The sequence below is a fragment of the Cetorhinus maximus genome, chromosome 1, assembly GCF_964194155.1.
Source record: "Cetorhinus maximus chromosome 1, sCetMax3.hap1.1, whole genome shotgun sequence".
Lineage (NCBI taxonomy): Eukaryota > Metazoa > Chordata > Chondrichthyes > Lamniformes > Cetorhinidae > Cetorhinus > Cetorhinus maximus.
Window position 1 is genome coordinate 67,939,266 of NC_135879.1, and position 17,504 is coordinate 67,956,769.

The following is a 17,504-nucleotide window of genomic DNA, read 5'->3' on the forward strand; positions in this document are numbered from 1 at the left end:
CCATTGTCTCACCAGCCCGCCTAGCATGCACAGTGACAACATGATGACTAATACTAATGACATGTTACTTTTCTCCCCGAGAATTGCCATCCAGCAAATGAGTGCAGGAGCCCGATGAGCCACCCTTGACGCCAAAGGACCAGTGCGCTTCAGATGCACCTTCATCACACCACCTCTCTGCACCAAGGCAGATACCAACACCTCGGTGGGCATTAGATCATCAGCTGCAGTGTCGGTGCACAGCGGTTAGGGCACGGCACACAAGCATGAGGAGCTGGCAGAGGCAGAGAGTGTCCAAGGTGCCAGCGGTCGGAGGACTGCTGGAGACCAGGACCATGCTGAGTCCAAGGCAGATGACGAGCCTCTAGAGTTGTCCATTAGGCGGCAAATGCTGGACGTCCAGTGGGATGCGCAGGAGGATCTGACGGAGATTCCAGAGGGATTGCGTGCCATGTTCTATGGTCATGGAGGAGTCCATGTGGAGCATGAGCACTGCATTCACCCTGAGCACTGAGCACACTGCCTCCTCCATTGAGAAAGGGGTGACTCTCATGGAAAGGCAGCTTCAGGAACAGACTCCTAGGGTTACGCTCAGACCTGCAAGCCCTCACACAGGCACTGACCTCAGGAGATCACTGCCAGTGTGGGAGATGGATGAGGCACCTAGTATCTCGCGCCTAGTGCCCATCCATCAATGGCGAGTAGAGAGATCTAGACTGACCTCATGTTGGCACACGAGCTGCTTGTTGTCTTTGCAGGCTCCTCTCAGGGTGCTCTGGATGACAGCAGCAGCTCTTCTGCTCCACTGCCAGTGACCATGGCATCTGATGAGGCCATGATGACTGAGGGGTGCCCAGCTGTGGTGCTGTGCACTCCCTCCCAGGCTGGGCCAGCACAGGCTCCACTGGCCAGAGGACGACTGCCATGGTCATCAAGGCCAACAGGACAGCAGAGTCAGCAGGCTGTCTCCAATGCTGGTGCCAGCGAGGGGGGGTCACCAAGACATAGCACTCGCAAACATAAGTTTAAGGCACCATGAGCACAAGAGGGGCATTCTACAGGTGATCTCCCGTTCTGCCATGTTTTGTTAATTTGTTTACTGGTGTGACCATTAACACCTTATATTGTTATGTTCATTTTCCATGAGTGCCAACATTATATAAATTTTGCATTTGTGTTAGTGGTCTGAGTATGCTCAGAGGTGCAGGGCACACCAGTATCTCATGCTGGACATGTGTGCCTCTAAGATTTATTGCAAGACACTGAGTGTACTTTGGGTTCAACGGAATGGGTCATTTCAAACATTCAGCGGCACTCCTGGCTTGAGGTGAAAGCAGTGCGTTGGCAGCCTGGCTGAAGGAACGTTGAATCAAGGCCTCCCTGGTGTCCCTGCCTCCCTGAATGTTCCAGTGGTCTGCCTCCACGTCCTCACCGTGTTCTTCCCCGGGCTCCTCTCCACCACTGCAGTCATCACCTGTGGCCTGTGGAGCTGCCTCAAGATCCTCTTCCTCCAGTGAGTCCGCCCTTGCCAGAACCAGATTGGTTAACAATGATTATCTGAGACACCTGCTCTGAAAGATATTATAGTGCTCTCCCTGAACGTCCAGGCATCTGAGTCTCATCTTCAGAAGACCTATGGTCCTCTCCATCATCGCCCTTGTGGAGACATGACTCCTGTTACACTTCTGCTCTGCTCCTGTCGTTGCATGCTGGAGAGGTGTCATAAGACACCTTTTCAATGGATAGCCCTTGTTATCCAGCAGCCCTCCATCCAGTCGGGCTGGAGCACTGAACAGCCTTGGCACCTGAGAGTGTCAGAGGATATAAACGTCATGGGAGCTGCCAGGGTACAGACTTGCAGAATCTGCATCTTGTGGTCACAAACTCCTGCATATTCATGGAGTGGAAGCCCTTCCTGTTCACGAAGGCACCCGGCTCACCCGCTGGCACCTTGATGGCCACATGTGCAGTCGATGGCACCCTGGATGCAGGGGGGATCCCAGCAACGCAGCGAAGTATCTGGCTCGCGCAGCCTGGCTGGCCTCGTCCACCCAGAAATGAATAAATGTTATGACCTGCCTGAACAAAGTGTCAGTCACCAGCTTCACGCAACTGTGGAGAGCTGATTGGGAAACTCCACACAGATCCCCCACTGACGGTGGTCCCCCCATAGAGGTTGAGGGCCACTGTGACCTCCAGAGCCAAAGGCATGGGGTGGCCACCCACACATATTTGGAAGTGATCTCTGGCCCATTCATCTGACATATGGAGGTCACGGTCTACCTGGAGAGGCGGAGCCTACTTCGGCACTGCACCTCTGAGATAGCTGCATCACTTCCTGTATACACTGGAAGCAGGATAGTGAAATCCTATGCGGCCCCTACCACCTTCGACACCCTATTCCCTGTGCCTTCTGTGCCTGTGCCTCTCCTCCCACAGGTCACACCCCTGGAAGCTGCATTGGGACACCTGGCCTCCTCTCCTTTCTGCCCCTCTCTCCCTCTTCAGAGGAGGTCCCACCAGTGGAGTACACAATCCCCATTCCCGGAGAAACGGAAGGCTGTCTGGTGACTGGAAGGGTCCACGTGGTATAAATCCTCTAGGGGTCTTGGAGACACCAATGAGTCCTGAAATGAAGGCTAGCAATGCAAAGGCTGAAGCTCAAAACAGAGATAAAGCTGTCAAGTTTCACTAAGCAACCAGCAGCAAACTATCACCTAAACTCATCACTACTCACAATAGCAATGCTCCAGATCCTTTTTATCCTGCCCTTGAATGACAATTCATTAAAAAGGGCTGTCCGCCTGCCCATTTTGCCTGCATGACAAGCGCGAAATCGCACAAGCCACATAAAATTGTGGACAATAGGCTTTTTAAATTGCCTTAATTGGCCCTTTAGTTAGCAGAGTTGGCTCCAACTCCTGCGCATTGCCTACCGACCTGAACATTGCTCGCATACGCAATGACGTCGGGACGGACACCCAACGTTATTTTGCGCAATTTCATGTTGGGCCTCGGAAGGTAAAACTCAGGCCCTTAACTTTATATTTATGCAGAGGACAACATGCTAATTAATATTTACATTCAAAGCCAATTCTGTCTCCATTTAACTTTATATACTAACAATACCATGGAATTTACCACATATGGAAAATAGTGATAGATTGTTTCCTCTAGTGAATGAGACAGTAACAAGAACACAAAATTAAGATAATCACAAAAAGGATTAAACGGGTGATTGATAACTGAAAAGTGAGCTTAGAGTTGCCTGATTTTGTACTGCAGTGTTCTATAATTTTATTGCATGAATTTTCTAATTGGTATTATTTCAATACTGGCAGCAGCCCATTTATGTGCTTCACCACCAGTATTAAAAACGTGGCAATTCTAGTCTTTGGTTTCTAAGTAGGCCTTTGAACATAAGTTACTATTTTTTTTGGCCTGCAGGCATTAATTCTGTTCAGTTGCCAGTTTACTGTTCCAAAAGTTATTGGCTTGATGACATGCATGGGTTTAGTCATGCAATTATATAATATAGAATATTAGCTTTTTGATAAATGCAATAACGAACTGGAAATAAAGTTTTTCATTCCAATAAATTACCATCGAAAACTTCTTCCATACCTGCCATTGGGTAAATCCCTTGCTTATAGGATAACTGTAACGGGCAGAGGTATTTCCAGCTTCATGGTAACTTCAATACCAATCGGAATATATCAGCCATGACTGAACAAAGCAGGAATCCCAGATTCACAGGGGCATAGTGGACCTCATGATGGGAAGAAACAACATCGAGGAACACTTCCATTTTCCTACATTTTTTTGGAACTAAAGCATGTCTTAGCCTGTAAAGAGAGATGGGGGGAAGAGGTTATTAAGAAACTGAAAATAATCCCCTGTAACAAAAGCTACTGGCATGATTTCCACAACCTGTGTTTTTTTCAAAGTAAAACAAAGCAAGTAATCAGGGGAAGACCTCATGCTGATAAGAACCTGACATTAGATAAGTGCGAGTACACCAACTATTAACTTAGGAACATCTGTTAAATGGGAAGGCACTTTCACCATAATTTCGTGAAGAAACATTTTTGATTTGACTTTTTACAACAAGCTGTCCCACAATGTGTAGAAAGAAATTAGATGCCTCATATTGGTCCAAATCATTTTGGTCAACCTTTCATTATAATTTATGGTGATAGGATTATACTCTCAATTATATACACTGGTTATTAAGAACGTTACTTGGCAATCGCATGCAGAATGTCTTGTGGTTGCTAGGAGAGAAATGTTTAGTCACTTAGTAGCTCAGAACTTGTGTATTGCTAAAAAAAAAGGGACGTGCTGTTAAAGCTTTTTGTCTTGCACTTATCAGGACAGATTCATAAATATATCAATTCTAAAGGGAGTAACAATTTATACTGCATGAGAAGAGAATGCAGATAAGCTGGCAAGTAGACTCTGATTGGCAGAGGCGTTGCATGGACAATGCACCGGGGAACAGTTAACTGCCGAGCTTTTGTTTAAATTCAAACCAGGCGGGTCGACTCTTGATTTGTCAAGGTATTGCCGTGGGGAATGAACCAGGGAATGGCTGTTCCCAAAGCTTTCGATTAGTTGAAAAAGGTGCAATGCATGGGCATACTTTTTATTTTTACAAAGGACAGGGCCCTCTGTGTGAATATATGTAGCTTCTAGCACGCATAAGTGAGCCACGCTACGAGCTCAACTGATAATCTTAAATTAGTTGTCAGTGTAATTCTTAGTGCAATCAGGATTAATTAGCAACTGCTGTCCAATCATGGAATGACATCTAATGTTGGACACTATGTTTTGGGTTTTGGAACATGGGCTGGTTGGGTACAGTTAGTACTTTGCCTGTTGTGAACAGCTGAAGGAACATGCTGTTTGATACAATCCACCAGCCATTGGATATATGGCTTACATACCTGGCATCACACCGGTACTGAAATTCATAACCAGCGTTACTCATTTGTGTGAAACGCAGAACGTCAGAGTACACTTGCCAACCATTTAGGGTTCTCTTCTCAGGCAGTATAAATTGTTGTTCCCTTCACAGAATCACGGAATCACACAGAGCAGAAGAGGCCCTTTGGCCCATTGAGTCTGCACCGACACATGAGAAACACCTGACCTACCTACCTAATCCCATTTACCAGCATTTGGCCCATAGCCTTGAATGTTATGATGTGCCAAGTGCTCATCCGGGTGCTTTTTAAAGGAGGTGAGGCAACCCGCCTCCACCACCCTCCCAGGCAGCACATTCCAGACCCTCACCATCCTCTGGGTAAAAAGGTTTTTCCTCACATCCCCCCTAAACCTCCTGCCCCTCACCCTGAACTTGTGTCCCCTTGTGACTGACCCTTCAACTAAGGGGAACAGCTGCTCCCTATCCACCCTGTCCATGCCTCTCATAATATTGTACACCTCGATCAGGTTGCCCCTCAGTCTTCTCTGCTTCAACGAAAACAACCCAAGTCTACCCAACCTCTCTTCATAATTTAAATGTTTCATCCCAGGTAACATCCTGGTGAATCTCCTCTGCATCCCATCCAATGCAATCACATCATTCCTATAATGTGGCAACCAGAACTGCACACAGAACTCCAGCTGTGGCCTCACCAAGGCTCTATACATCCCCAACATGACCTCCCTACTTTTGTAATCTATGCCTCGATTGATAAAGGCAAGTGTCCTATATGCCTTTTTCACTACCCCACTAACATGCCCCTCCGCCTTCAGACATCTATGGACACACACGCCAAGGTCCCTTTGTTCCTCAGAACTTCCTAGTGTCATGCCGTTCATTGAATACTTCCTTGTCAAATTACTCCTTCCAAAGTGTATCACCTCACACTTTTCAGGGTTAAATTCCATCTGCCACTTATCTGCCCATTTGACCATCCCATCTATATCTTCCTGTAGCCCAAGACACTCAACCTCACTGTTAACCACCCGACCAATCTTTGTGTCATCCGCAAACTTACTAATCCTAACCCCCACACAGTCATCTATGTTGCTTATATAAATGACAAATAATAGGGAACCCAGCACTGATCCCTGTGGTACGCCACTGGGCACTGGCTTCCAGTCACTAAAGCAGCCTTCTGTCATCACCCTCTGTCTCCTACAACTAAGCCAATTTTGAATCCACCTTATCAAATTACCCTGTATCCCATGTGCATTTGCCTTCTTTATAAGTCTCTCATGTGGGACCTTGTCAAAGGCTTTGCTGAAATCCATATAAACTACATCAACTGCACTAACCTCATCTACACACCTGGTCACCGCCCCAAAAAATTCAAATTTGTTAGGCATGACCACCCTCTGACAAAGCCATGCTGACTATCCCTGATCAAACCTTACCTCTCCAAGTGGAGATAGATTCTCTCCTTCAGAATTTTCTCCAATAGTTTCCCTACCACTGACATGAGACTCACTGATCTGCAGTTTCCTGGCTTATCTCTACAACCCTTCCTAAATAGCAGAACCACATTAGCTGTTCTCCAGTCCTCTGGCACCTCCCCATTGCCAGAGAGGAATTAAAAATTTGGGTCAGAGCCCCTGCGATCTCCTCCCTGGCCCCCCTCAGCAGTCTGGGACACAAATCATCTGGACCTGGAGATTGGCCACTTTTAAGCCTGCCACCACCTCCAATACCTTGTCACTCCCTATATCAATTTTCTCAAGAACCTCGCAGTCTCTCTCTCCAAGTTCCATACCTTCATCCACATTCTCTTTGGTGAAGACGGATGTGAAGTATCCTTTCAACACTCTACCGATGTCCTCTGGTTCCACCCATAGATTGCCCCCTTGGTCCCTAATGGGCCCTACTCTTTCCCTGGTTATCCTCTTCCCATTGATATACTTATAGAATATCTTGGGATTTTCCCTACTTTTACCAGCCAGAGATTTCTCATATCCCCTCTTTGCTCTCCGAATTGCTTTCTTAAGCTCCACCCTGCACTTTCTGTTCTCCGCTAATGCCTCTGCTGATTTGCTCCCCTTGTACCTGCTAAAAGCCTCTCTTTTCCTTCTCATCGTATCATGAATATCTCTGGTCATCATTCTTTAGGATTGGTATTCTTGCAAATCTGTCCTGATGAGTTCAAGACAAAAAGCTTCAACAGCATGTCCCTTTTTTCAGCAATACCAGAGAAATATTTAGAAAATGTGGTTAAATAATATTCTTGGAGCCGTTGTGCTAACACAGAATATTCACAGAGCCTACTGAGGTAAGGAAAATGTTAACTTTATTGGAACATCTGTTGCTGTGAACTACATCTTACCATGAGGTTGTGCAAGACAGAGCAATATCATGAGACATTGCATCACTTCCTATGATAATGTGCCTCAATAGCATATCACACAGTTATAATTAATCCCATATACTACATCTCCCCCAAGTCTCTGATTCTCCCCATTATACTACATCCAATCACTCCCCACCACAAGTCTCTGACTTCCATTTCTTTTTATAGGGACAACCACTGTGGCGGTTTCACTAGTCTACCCAATGGGCCCTCTGTTCCTTTGGAGGAAATGGGGGATTTGATTCCTGCATGTGATCTCTCAGGCTCTGCTGGCAGAAGGAGGATTTGTAGATGGCTCAGGTTCACCAGCCTGGCTGTCACCCAGATCTCTCAATGAACACAGCATCTCTGGTCTGTTCGGTTGGGTAGAATACTGCTTTGACTGTGTAGGAGGTTGCTTCTGTGAGGCAATTAATGCACATTTGTTCCATCTCATCATACCATTATCTGTTTGAATGAGGCAGGACCACTTATCCATAATGAGCTTGGCCTTGGATCAAACTGGCTCTCCTGGTTGGAGGTCTAGCAGGCTTTGTGACGTTTGTCATAGTTCCACATCTGGCAGGAATGATGCACATCCTCTTTCTCCCTCACCTTGTCCAAGTCATCAGCTTGTACACATGGCATGAGTGTATGTGGGAAAGTAGGGAGTGGAGTTCTCAGTCTTCATCCCATTAGTTCACATGGTGCTAATCCATTTTGGAGTGGAGTTGAATGATAGCTCAGAAATGCAAATTGGATGTTATCATTCTTCTTCAGCAATGATTTCACTGTGTGCTCTCCTCTTTCAATTTCACCACTGGCTTGAGGGTATCTTGTTGAACTGGTAGTCTGGACAAATGCATATGATGCTGTGAACTCTTTAAAGTATTCATTGGTAAACTGTGGTCCATTGTCTGGGATTACAATGTCTGGGATTCCATGTGTTGCAAATATCTCCTTCAGTGATGTAATCACTGCTTCAGAAGTGTGACCCTGCTGTTGCTTGACTACTATCCATCTGGAGTAGGAGTCAACTACAATCAAGAACATCTTACCTCTATGTTCAAAGAGGTCAATCCCAAGATGAGGTGGTGGCATATTGATATTGTCACTAGACTGGTAATCCAGAAATGCAGGGTAATGCTCTGGGGGCCTAGGTTCAAATCCCACAAGGGCAAATGGTGGAATTTGAATCCAATGAAAATCTGGAATTAAAGTCAAATGGTGTCTATAAAACGACTGCTGATTGTTGTGAAAACCCATCTGTGTCACTGATGCCTTTTGGGGAAGGAAATTTGTAATTCTGGCCTACATGTGACTCCAGATCCACAGCAATGTAGTTAACTTTCAAAAATGCCCTCTGTACAAGGGCAATGAAGGGTGGGAAATAAATGCTTGCCCAGCCAGTGATGCCCACATGCCATGAACTGATTAAAAAAAAAAATCATGTTGGAAAGGAAGATGACATCAATGGTTCTCTTAAATAGCACAAGTAATACAGTTTGATATCATCTCTTCCAATGGTTTTGGGAGACCTGATCACCAAACTGAATATCTTGCTCTGGCTCAACATTTTGTGATGCTCAAATGTCCCTGGTGTAGCAGCATCAGGATAATAAAAAACTTTCTAAAATCTATACTCATGAGGCCACATGATATGATCCTCTGACGTAAGTCTCACATTTGAATTGTCCAACCACCGTGTTCATAGCCACTTGTTTCCGTGGACATAAAGGTGACTGACTAAACAGAGATTGAGTGAGGCACCATAGACCAGTGGGATACGATGGTAGATGGGAGATAAGTGAGGAGGAGGGGCATCTGTTACACTTGGATGACCTCGAAGCATTGCATCACATGGAAGAGCCATTCATTAGAGACTTTGAGGCAGAAAAAAATATATATTTATACATGTGCAAAGTACATACTGTGAGTGAACACCCGTACCATCATTGTGCTCTCAGAACTTATTCATTTTTCTAACCCTACTGCTATGTCTAGGTGTATCCCCGACATCTGCAGCAGAGGTGGAGGCAGCCTGCTGACTGCTACGCCCTGTTATCTGTGATGAGCTTGCCAGGTGTCCTCTGGAGGCCCGAGTTCTGGAGGACCCCAGCCTGTGAAAGGCCTCCTGCTGTGGGCTGGTGCAACCTCCTTAGGGTGAGCAGCTGGAGGTGCTGGCGTTCACAGGCAGAGGGGATCTGGAGCAACTGGACACCCTTGAAGAGTCCTGGGTGGATTCCCCTGGCTGATGCTCCTCCTCCCTGTGGGTGCCCAAGGGCCCCACCCTGACTCCTTGAGGAGAAGGGGCACCTGGATGGAGTTCCAGGTGCCCATCCCCCCTCGTCTAACCACTGATGGATCCCACTTATGGCTACGTGGATGGTGTGCAGGGCTGAGCGCATATCCAGCATAAGCTCCTGGACCAGGGTCTCCATGGCGGACGCCATACTTCCAGTAGTGACCTCGATGCACACAAATTTTGGAGCCACAACATCAAACAGAACATGGATGGAGTCCTCAGTTCTAATCTGGTGACGGCCTCTGACAACCCTGCCTACTGCTCCCCTGCCTGTCTTTGGAGCTCCAACATTTCTCCAAGGGCCGATTCCAAAGGCTCATCATCGGACTCAGACACAGCAAGAACCTGGCCTCCAGCCCACGTCCAAGTGTCAGTGACCTTCGTTGTCACTGCCTCTGCCTGCTGTGGACACGTTTCTATGCTGTGCCCACCAGATAGTGACTCAATGCCTGTTCTAGAACTAGGACTCACTGAGGTGTGTGTCTCTGCACTGGAGGACGGTGCAGGTGAATGCAGTGACTGGCCTTCCTCGGATGTTTCCTTAGGATCCTCATCTGTGTGCTCTGGGAGCCGGGACTGATTGGTTGGCTGATGGTGTCGCTCTCTCCCGTTTCTTGCTGGTAGCTGTATTGGAGAGAAGAGATAATTAGTGATTGGCTGGATAGTAACCTACATTAAAGAGCAGTGTCAGTGTGTGGGTGATCACGACTGGGTGGACCCTCACTGGCTTGTTGGGTGATGCCAATCACACCTTCGGTGCAGCAACAGTCCATGACTTCACCAGCCAGCTCTGCCACCTGCCCCTCGAAGGGGATAAATTGCCTCAACTGCGCTATCCACACTCTGGTCTGGGATCTCTCCCTCTTGTTGTAGGCGATCTTGTCCTGCATAAAGACAGATGGAGCGCAAACAGCACGGACACAAGAGCAGATCATAAGCAGGCATGCCTGCTGTGTGTGGCATGGTCTTATGTAAGGGCTGAAGATGTGACTTGTGCAGGATGTCACAAGGAGATGATGATGTTAAGTGTGTATGATAGAATCAGTGGTGACATCCCTTGTGCTGGTAGTGTGTGAGATCCCTGTGGACTGTAACGCTGCAAATACCTGATGGCCTTATGAGAGTGTGAGTTGAGATTGAGGAGAAGGTTAGCTTACCCTGGCAGAGCGGATGAGATCATTCATCCTCTTCTTGCACTGCAGGGCGTTCCTCTTCTGAGGTCCAAGGCACCGACCTCCCTGGCAACCTCCCCCCAAGCCGGCATGGTGAGGTTGGTGGACCTCCTGCTACCATTTCCAGGATAGAGGACCTCCCGCCGAGCCTGGACAGCCTGGAGGAGACTCTCCAGGCACTTGTCACTGAGGGTGGGGGCAGGCGACTTGTTTCTTCCTGGGCCCATACTTGCCACAACAAGTCCAGGGCTGCAGAGAGTGAATGTGTGCATGTGGTGGCCGTTTAAATATGGTGGCCAAAACTTCAATCCCCTGAGGTAATGGCGGGGCGGATGATCCCAGCCTGCCCTGTCACGAGATTTGCTGAACTGCTCATTTATGCAAAATTAAAGAGCTGAAAAGCAGACGATCTGGCATGGAAACGCGGCGGGAATCATGCTGAATTTCCCGCTCGCAACTGCACATAGTCTCCAGAGTGGAAAATTCCACACATAGTCTTACAATAACCATGTTGTAATCAGTTATTTAGCTCAAATAAACACTGCCCTGCATAAAGAGGAAGGGACCATATGTTGACACTCAGAATTTTGCAGTTAACTGAATAACTATGTTACGAGAGCCACTAACTACCTGCAAGTTGAACAAAAATTTGAAATCTTTGTTTGATTTCATCCACATGGGTATGAAGGGCTTTCCCATCAATTTAAGCTTTTTGATTCACTCACCTTATTTATATTTCCGCTTGTGTACAATCCACCATAACAGTAGTCTAGGAAAACCTGAAATGTCATCAAACTTTTGCTGTTTGGCTACTATGTGCCTAGAATTTTAGGGGAATGAATGAGTCTGTCAGCCCTCAGGAATAGTGCATCTGTCAACTCTTGAGGGCAGATGGACAAGATGCCTTGCCTAATATCATAGGAATCTCTCCATAGCTTTCCTTGAAGCAAAAGGAAGAGACTAAAATGCTATGACTGATAATACTACAGGAAGAGCAATGAGTTTTGGAGATACCCTTTACACTAATGGTACTAAATCACCTGTTAACAATAACAATACCTATTTATATTGTGCCTTTAGCGTAATAAAATGGCCCAAGGCACTTCACAGCAAGCAATTCCACAAACTTGCCTTACATAAGAAATAAGATCAGGAGGAGGCCATTTGGCCCCTCAAGCCTGCTCCGTCATTCAATAAGATCATGCTTAATCTGATTGTGGTCTTAACTCCGCTTTCCTGCCTGCATCCCCTTCCCCCTTAACCCTTGACTCCCTTGTAGATCAAAGATTCTGTTTGTCTTTGTCCCATATTCCTTAATACATTTGGTTAACAGAAATGCATCGGTCAGTTTTAAAATTAACAATTGTCCTAGCATCAATTGCTGTTTGCAGAAGAGAATTCCAAACATCTACCACCCTGTGTGTGTAGAAATGTTTCTCAATTCCAATCCTGAAAGATCTGGCTCTAATTTTTAGACTAGCCCTCCCCCCTCCCCCAAGTCTTAGACTCCCAAACCAGTAGTAATAGTTTTTCTATAATGTTCCCAGTGTCGTCCAAAAATAATGGCATATATTTCATTATATTAATGATTCTCATTTTCATCACCATTAGTTAGCACTCTGCTGCAAAACATAACCAGGATAATTTCACTCTAGCAGGGATGTGGCATTTAAAGGAGGTGCAGGTCAGGGATAGATCTCTAAGACTGGAACCTGTGACAGCGACGTGGAGAAGCTGTCCAGCACGTTCTGGCATTGCAACAACAATATGCACAACAGAGCCTCTCTGCTCCTCATGTGCCACCTTCTTTTCAGAAATACCAAGTAAAAATGGATGAGTCAACAGCAACAATTATTTCCACAGCTATACCTCTGAGTAAATAAAAGTAAGTATAGAGGAATAAGCGCAAAGTCAGCTTGATTGTCAAAGAAAATAAGATGGGTTGCTGATTTGGGTTGGAACAGTAACTTATATTTCCAGCATTCAGTTTTTCTTTTTATTTCTAATTAACTGAAGAAAGCTGTCTGGCTGCTCTACATGGAGAACCGAAAGCCTCCAGAATTCTGAAACATGACCGGAGCTTGTACTGAGATTTTTTTTTTTTGCAAGCTTTTCTTTTCTACAAGCAGTAAGGCAATAAATCACTGCAGAAAATGTGTTACCTCTTTATATATCACCCTCACTATTTTAGTTACAATGCTTCATAGCATTACATGGATAGAATTAACAGCAGTGAAACAGGCCATTCAGCCCCACTGGTCCATGCTGGTGTTTATACTCCACACGAGCCTCCCCCCACCTTACTGCATCACAGCCACTCAGCCAGCTGATATTTCACCTCATTTCTATTTTTTCTTAGTTCTGATAAAGAGTCATATGGACTCGAAACGTTAACTGTGTTCCTCTCCGCAGATGTTGTCAGACCTGCTGAGTTTTTCCAGCTATTTTTGTTTTTGTTACAGACTCTTCTATTCTTTTTTCTTCATGTATTTACCTAGCTTCACCTTATAAGCATTTATGTGATTCGCCTTTACCATTCCATGTGGCAGCAAGTTCCACATTCTATCTACTCTCTGGATAAAGAGGTTCCTCCTGAATTCTTTACTGGATTTATTAGTAATTATCATAAATTCGCGGCCTCTAATGTTAACCTGTTTATTTTAAATGGGATAACGCCTGAACTAAAAAAGCAGACAGAGGAATGCCGTACAAATGTGTTAGACGTTTGTCAGCTAAGATCAGAAACATCAATTTCTAATCTATAATTACAATATTTTTCTTCCTAATTTAACCTATAGCAATGATGCATGAGTCGGGCGCACACTAGCGTTGCTTCTCTGTGACTTATATATTCAAACTGTGACTTGCTTTGTTCAAGGTCTAGCTATTAATCTGTGAAAAGATTATAACCTATTTCTGTAATTTGAACACAGTATTTTTGAAACAATTGAAGTTGAAGGTTTATTTTAATTTTCTTTTCCAGTGCTTGACCATTGAACGACTCGGTCGACGATCCCTTCTCATTAGTGGATTTGGTTTCATGTCACTGTTCTTTGGGCTGCTCACAATCTCGCTTAATCTACAGGTATATAAATTCAAATATCACCTTTATCAAACCTTGGCTCTTTCCACAACCTTCCTGTTGGATCCTCTCATGCATAATTTGTTGCTCTCCTGTATTTTGAAGGCAATTATTTCACCTTATGTCCTGCTGTTCTCATGTCTGCATGTTTTGGAAGATTTTGATTGTGTAAACTCAACGCCCAATGAATAGCATCTGAATCTTGTACTGCCTCCCTGAAACATTGACGCTTTGTCATGTATATACAACTCAATGGAATATCTTAAGGCCAAAGTAAAGCAAAGATGAAGGTGAAAATTTCACTTGTTGTGGCTCACTGGCCAGTTTGATGACAGCAAACACTGTTGATATTGTCTGGCACAGAATGTTGTGACTGCGTCAGGCTTAAATATGGGATCTTGTTGCATCTAAAGCCAAGTTCTACTGTGTTCCCTGGTCAACCCATTCAGCAGTGGTGTGTTAATCATGGCTCAGTTGGCTGCACTTTCACCTCTGGATCAGAAGGTTGTGGGTTGAAGTCCCACTCCAGGACCTGAGCACAAAGTTCAGGCTGACACTGTAGTGAGTACTGAAGTGTTCGAGGTGCTATGTTTCAAATGAGATAACTGAGACCCTGTCTGCCCTCTCAGGTCTCGTGGCACTCTTTTAAATATCAGGGGAGTTATATCCAGTGTCCATGCCAATATTTATCTCTCAAATCAACATCACAAAAACAAATCATCTGATCATTTACAGATTCTGAGAGCCATGTTTGCAAATTGGCTGCTATGTTTCCTACGTTACAACAGTGGCTACACTTCAAAAGTACTTAATTTGGGACACTCTGAGGCTGTGAAAGGCACTACATAAATGTAAGGTCTTTCTTCCTTTGATCCCTTTTGACCTTCCTGATTAACATTACCATTGAAAGGGAGACAAATCTTTACATTTCTTTTCTCATTACAGGCCCATTAGGTGATTAATTCCAAGATAGCATATTTATAATCTTGACTTATGCACACTGTCCACCAGCACATTGGTGGGTCAGGCCTCACAGACAGAAAGGGTGGCACTACATGAGGAGCACTTCACATGTGAGCAGGAGCAGTTGCTGGAGGCAGAGACAACTGCGGAGAGATCCATCAGAGGCCTGAGGATACCTCCAGCCATGCTCACCTCAAGAGAGATGCTAAGCCTCAGGACTCATACGCCAAGCAGTTACCTATGGAGCAGCAAAGGGAAATGTAGGAGCCTTTGACGGAATTTCCAGAGAGGGAGTGGTCGATGAAGCTGGAGGAGTCCTTTACGGCTATAGTGCAGTTATGTCTCAGGCTTTTGAATGCATGACCATCGCCATTGAAAGAGTGGCCAACCTCATGGATAGTCATTTGCAACAGGCCAATGAGTGTATGCAGGCATACAACAGTGACCTCCAGATGTTGGCGGCAACCTTGAGAATCATTGATCACGCACTTGCCTTGATGGTCGAACACTACATTGAAATGCAGCCAAGTGCACTCCCACTCTTGGTTAGCAGGGAATTGAAGTTGGTCCCTGAGAGGGCAGAGGTAGATAGGGATGGAGGCAGTGGGGGCTCTCCTCAAGGTGTGCCCAGTTCACAGATCATGACCTCAGCCCTTCTAGCTATACTAGGATCTGAATGGCACAAGTACAGTGCTGCATGGTACTGCCCTCAGTTGAAATGTGCATGAAAGAGGGTGTAATGGGCTTCTCTGGCATGCAGGTTTGACTGTGGCAGGATGCATCATAGGTACCTCCAGATGGTTATCCTCACCATGCCCTCCTCCCACTCCTCTGAGGAAGCCGGGTGCTCCCCACCTTCCTCTGGCATTAGTTCCACTCCTGTTTGAAGTGCAAGATTGAGTGGGGTACAGCACACCACCATAATAAAGGAGATCCTTGTCTGCTCATAATCAAGAGCACCCCCAGATTGGTCAAGGCATGAAAATCACACTTTCAGCAAGCCATTGGTCAGGTTTTCAGCTGGGACCCTTTGTCTCCTCGGACCCATCCGGAGGCTGTGTGCAGGTGTGAAGAGCTGAGGTACCTGAGACTGCTGAAGGATAAAAGAGTCACAAAAGTTTCCTGGAAAATTTGCAAACACCTTCAGGATCTTTTGTGGTGGTTGAATACCAGCTGTACATTGAAGGAGTGGAATCCCTTCTGATTCACAATCCGCTCCAGAGGTGAGAGTGCAACCAACTGAGCCATGGTTAACACACCACTGCTGAGTAGGTTGACTAGGGAACACAATAGAACTTGGATTTAGATGCAACAAGATGTTGTTGCAATGGATACTTGATCAACACATGTGTGGACTCAGTTATACCCTGGACCTGTCGAAATCCTGCCAAGGGGGCACAGAGTTCAGCTTTGGGAGCCTGCAAATGTCAGTGGCTGAGCCTTAGAATGTGCTGGGTGCAAAAAAAATTGAGAGCTACAGTTATCTTGACTGCCACGGGCAATGGGTGACCACCTACTCCTATTGGCCTTCGGTCTTCCTCCAAGGGGGCGCAAGAGTTCTGCGAACACCTGACACAAGAGCTGCAGGCTTCGGAGGCACTGCTGCTCTGAGAGGTCCAGGTAGCTCCCCTGGGCTGTAGACCTTGTGCAGAGGATGGTGCCTCCCTCGAGGGGCTGGCCTGCGACCATGCCCTCTGCTCCATCCAGTTACATGCGGCTGAGCAGAATGCTGAAGGTGCTGCTCTCCTGCAGTTGTTGTCACTGTTGCTCTGGCTGCTGAGCTGGAGGACACTACAGCTCCTCCTCAATGGTCCACCCTCTTTCAGAATATGTGCACCCCCTGTCGCTCACAGACTAAAAGGTCGGGAGCCCTATAGAGGTGTTCAAGTTTTCTCAATGAAATGGCACCGAGTTACTTATGCTGGAGACTATTGAATAGATTTGCCTCAAGGAGTTGATCCTCGCAGCACATGCCTTTAACTATGCATGGCCTATTGCCTGCCACTTTTCCTCTAATATTACTGATTTCATGTTGATTTCAGCTTGCAATGACCTCTCACCGTGCACTCACCTTTTCTAACTTGCCAAGTTGCTGACACAGGGTGGAATGATCTCAGATTTGCACTAAGTGCAGTAGCCGGCGTGAATAAAGTAATTTTACCCGCCGGCTGCCATGGCGGGTTTTCGTACTGTATCGTCCCATTCTCGGCACTCATTAATAATACATGCACGGGAAACAAGTTGGATCGCTGGTGGGGAGGCATCTGATTCGCTCGCCCCGCATTCACCTCAGGCCATTTGACCAATTGGCGGCAGACTCAGTCACTGGACTGCATGCTGTGCTCTCAGTTCAGGTGCAGGCATTCTCCTAACCCGCACTGCAAGGCTGCACTGTTAGCTTGAGCCATAATGGATACTGATCCACATCTTAATAAAGACATTGCAAGGGGCTGTGAGCACCTCCACCAGTGACTGCACGATGGCCACCTTTCACAAGGGGATTGTACAACTTTCCCAATTGGCCAATTGTTCTGCTGCCCCCTAAAATGCACATTAATTTGCAGTCCCCACCCGAGGGGTGAAAAGTTCTGGAGCATTTGGTGGCACTTTCATGCTTTTGCATTGCTTAAGTGGGCAGAAAAGCTTCAGAGGCCCGACTCCAAGCATGTCAA

At 46.1% G+C, this 17,504-nt stretch overlaps 1 protein-coding gene across 2 annotated transcripts in view; it reads left to right on the forward strand.

The window, feature by feature from the left end:
- The window catches only part of slc2a9l2 (solute carrier family 2 member 9, like 2), a 461,881-nt gene that overhangs the window by 320,461 nt on the left and 123,916 nt on the right, over positions 1-17,504 (forward strand). For both annotated transcript variants that reach the window (XM_078541911.1, XM_078541919.1), the window contains exon 10: positions 13,771-13,872. In XM_078541911.1, the coding sequence (XP_078398037.1) occupies positions 13,771-13,872 (102 nt within the window). The remainder of the gene's footprint in view (positions 1-13,770; positions 13,873-17,504) is intronic.